The 1,243-nt window shown below is 30.3% G+C and overlaps 1 protein-coding gene across 1 annotated transcript; it reads left to right on the top strand.

Moving 5' to 3' along the window:
- Positions 1 to 497: 497 nt before the first annotated feature.
- On the top strand, positions 498 to 893 carry LOC112692778. The gene is made up of 2 exons (XM_025567567.1): positions 498 to 739; positions 815 to 893. The coding sequence occupies exons 1-2, from the start codon at positions 498 to 500 to the stop codon at positions 891 to 893; spliced, it is 321 nt and encodes a 106-aa protein (XP_025423352.1).
- Positions 894 to 1,243: the final 350 nt, after the last annotated feature.

Below are 1,243 nucleotides of genomic sequence, written 5' to 3'. Positions count from 1 at the left end.
ATAGCTCCCACCCGATTGTGTCTAGGGGCTTAAAAAAAAATTATACTTGAATTATACTTCCGTCGGGTCTCACGTGTTAACAATATTAAATAACAATTTTTCGATTTAATTTTTATGAAGAATATAAGGGAACAGTCATGTGCAGATAACGCGACGAAGGAGATAACCCGAACTTCGACTTGTAGCGTCGCATGGAAAAGTCGACGGATCACATTTTACCAGTCTTGTTTCGGCCGTCGTTATCATTGCATTTTTTAACTAGTTAACTAGACGACACGGTTTAGGCTCGATTCGCCAACACCCAATTAGCCGACTACTCGCTTCGCCGATGCGGTAACCGGTTTTTAGTAAAAATGGAAAATTTCCCAATTCGCCGACAAATTTTAGTTACACAAAATATAAAAATAATTTTTATTTGAACATTTAGAATATCATAATCTACAATCAAAATGTTACTAAGACTATACTATACTATAATATACTAACCTATTGGAAATATGTGGAATCACTTTAATACAGATGGATCCAGGACTATAACTCACTTTGAAGGATGGCATACAGTTCTTAATAAAGCTGTTGGTAGATTAAAGCCAAACATTTTTATTTTAATTAAAGAGCTAAAAAACCAACAACAAAATTCCGAACTTGACATCATAGCGCAAAAAAAATTCAATCGGCCACAAAAAATGAATACTAAATACAGAAAATTGGAGGAAATATTATCATTTGCAAAAGAAAGGTATAGCTTTTAATATTTATACAATTGGATTTAATAATAATAATAAATAATAATATATTTTTTATACAATTTTAGGCTACAAGATGGTACTATTTGTATTATGGAATATTTGGACGCAATCATGTTCCATTTGCATCTTGAAAACAGAAGATAAGATTTAGAAGTTTAGTTTAGAATATAAAAAAATAATATATATTTTTAATTTTAAGTGTATTTAATTTTGTAACTATAATATGAAATAATGTCGGCAAATCGGGTGTCGGCAAAATGGTGTGTCGGCGAATTGGGTTATCGGCTGCGACAGAAATGTCGAGTGATTATACTCTGTCGACAATATTTTGAAAGATTGGGTGAAATAATGCGAAACAAACGTGTAATACTATAATCGTACTATGGTATTACATTGACTATTTTGACAAAAACATTTTTTTACAATTTTATATTTTTAAAAATAAAATTTTTAATATTCCTTATAAAATGCACTGATCGTTATAGGTACAAAAT

This window comes from Sipha flava, unplaced genomic scaffold (genome assembly GCF_003268045.1).
Source record: "Sipha flava isolate LNK unplaced genomic scaffold, YSA_version1 76_pilon_pilon, whole genome shotgun sequence".
Lineage (NCBI taxonomy): Eukaryota > Metazoa > Arthropoda > Insecta > Hemiptera > Aphididae > Sipha > Sipha flava.
This window is presented reverse-complemented; position numbering and strand designations above follow the sequence as displayed.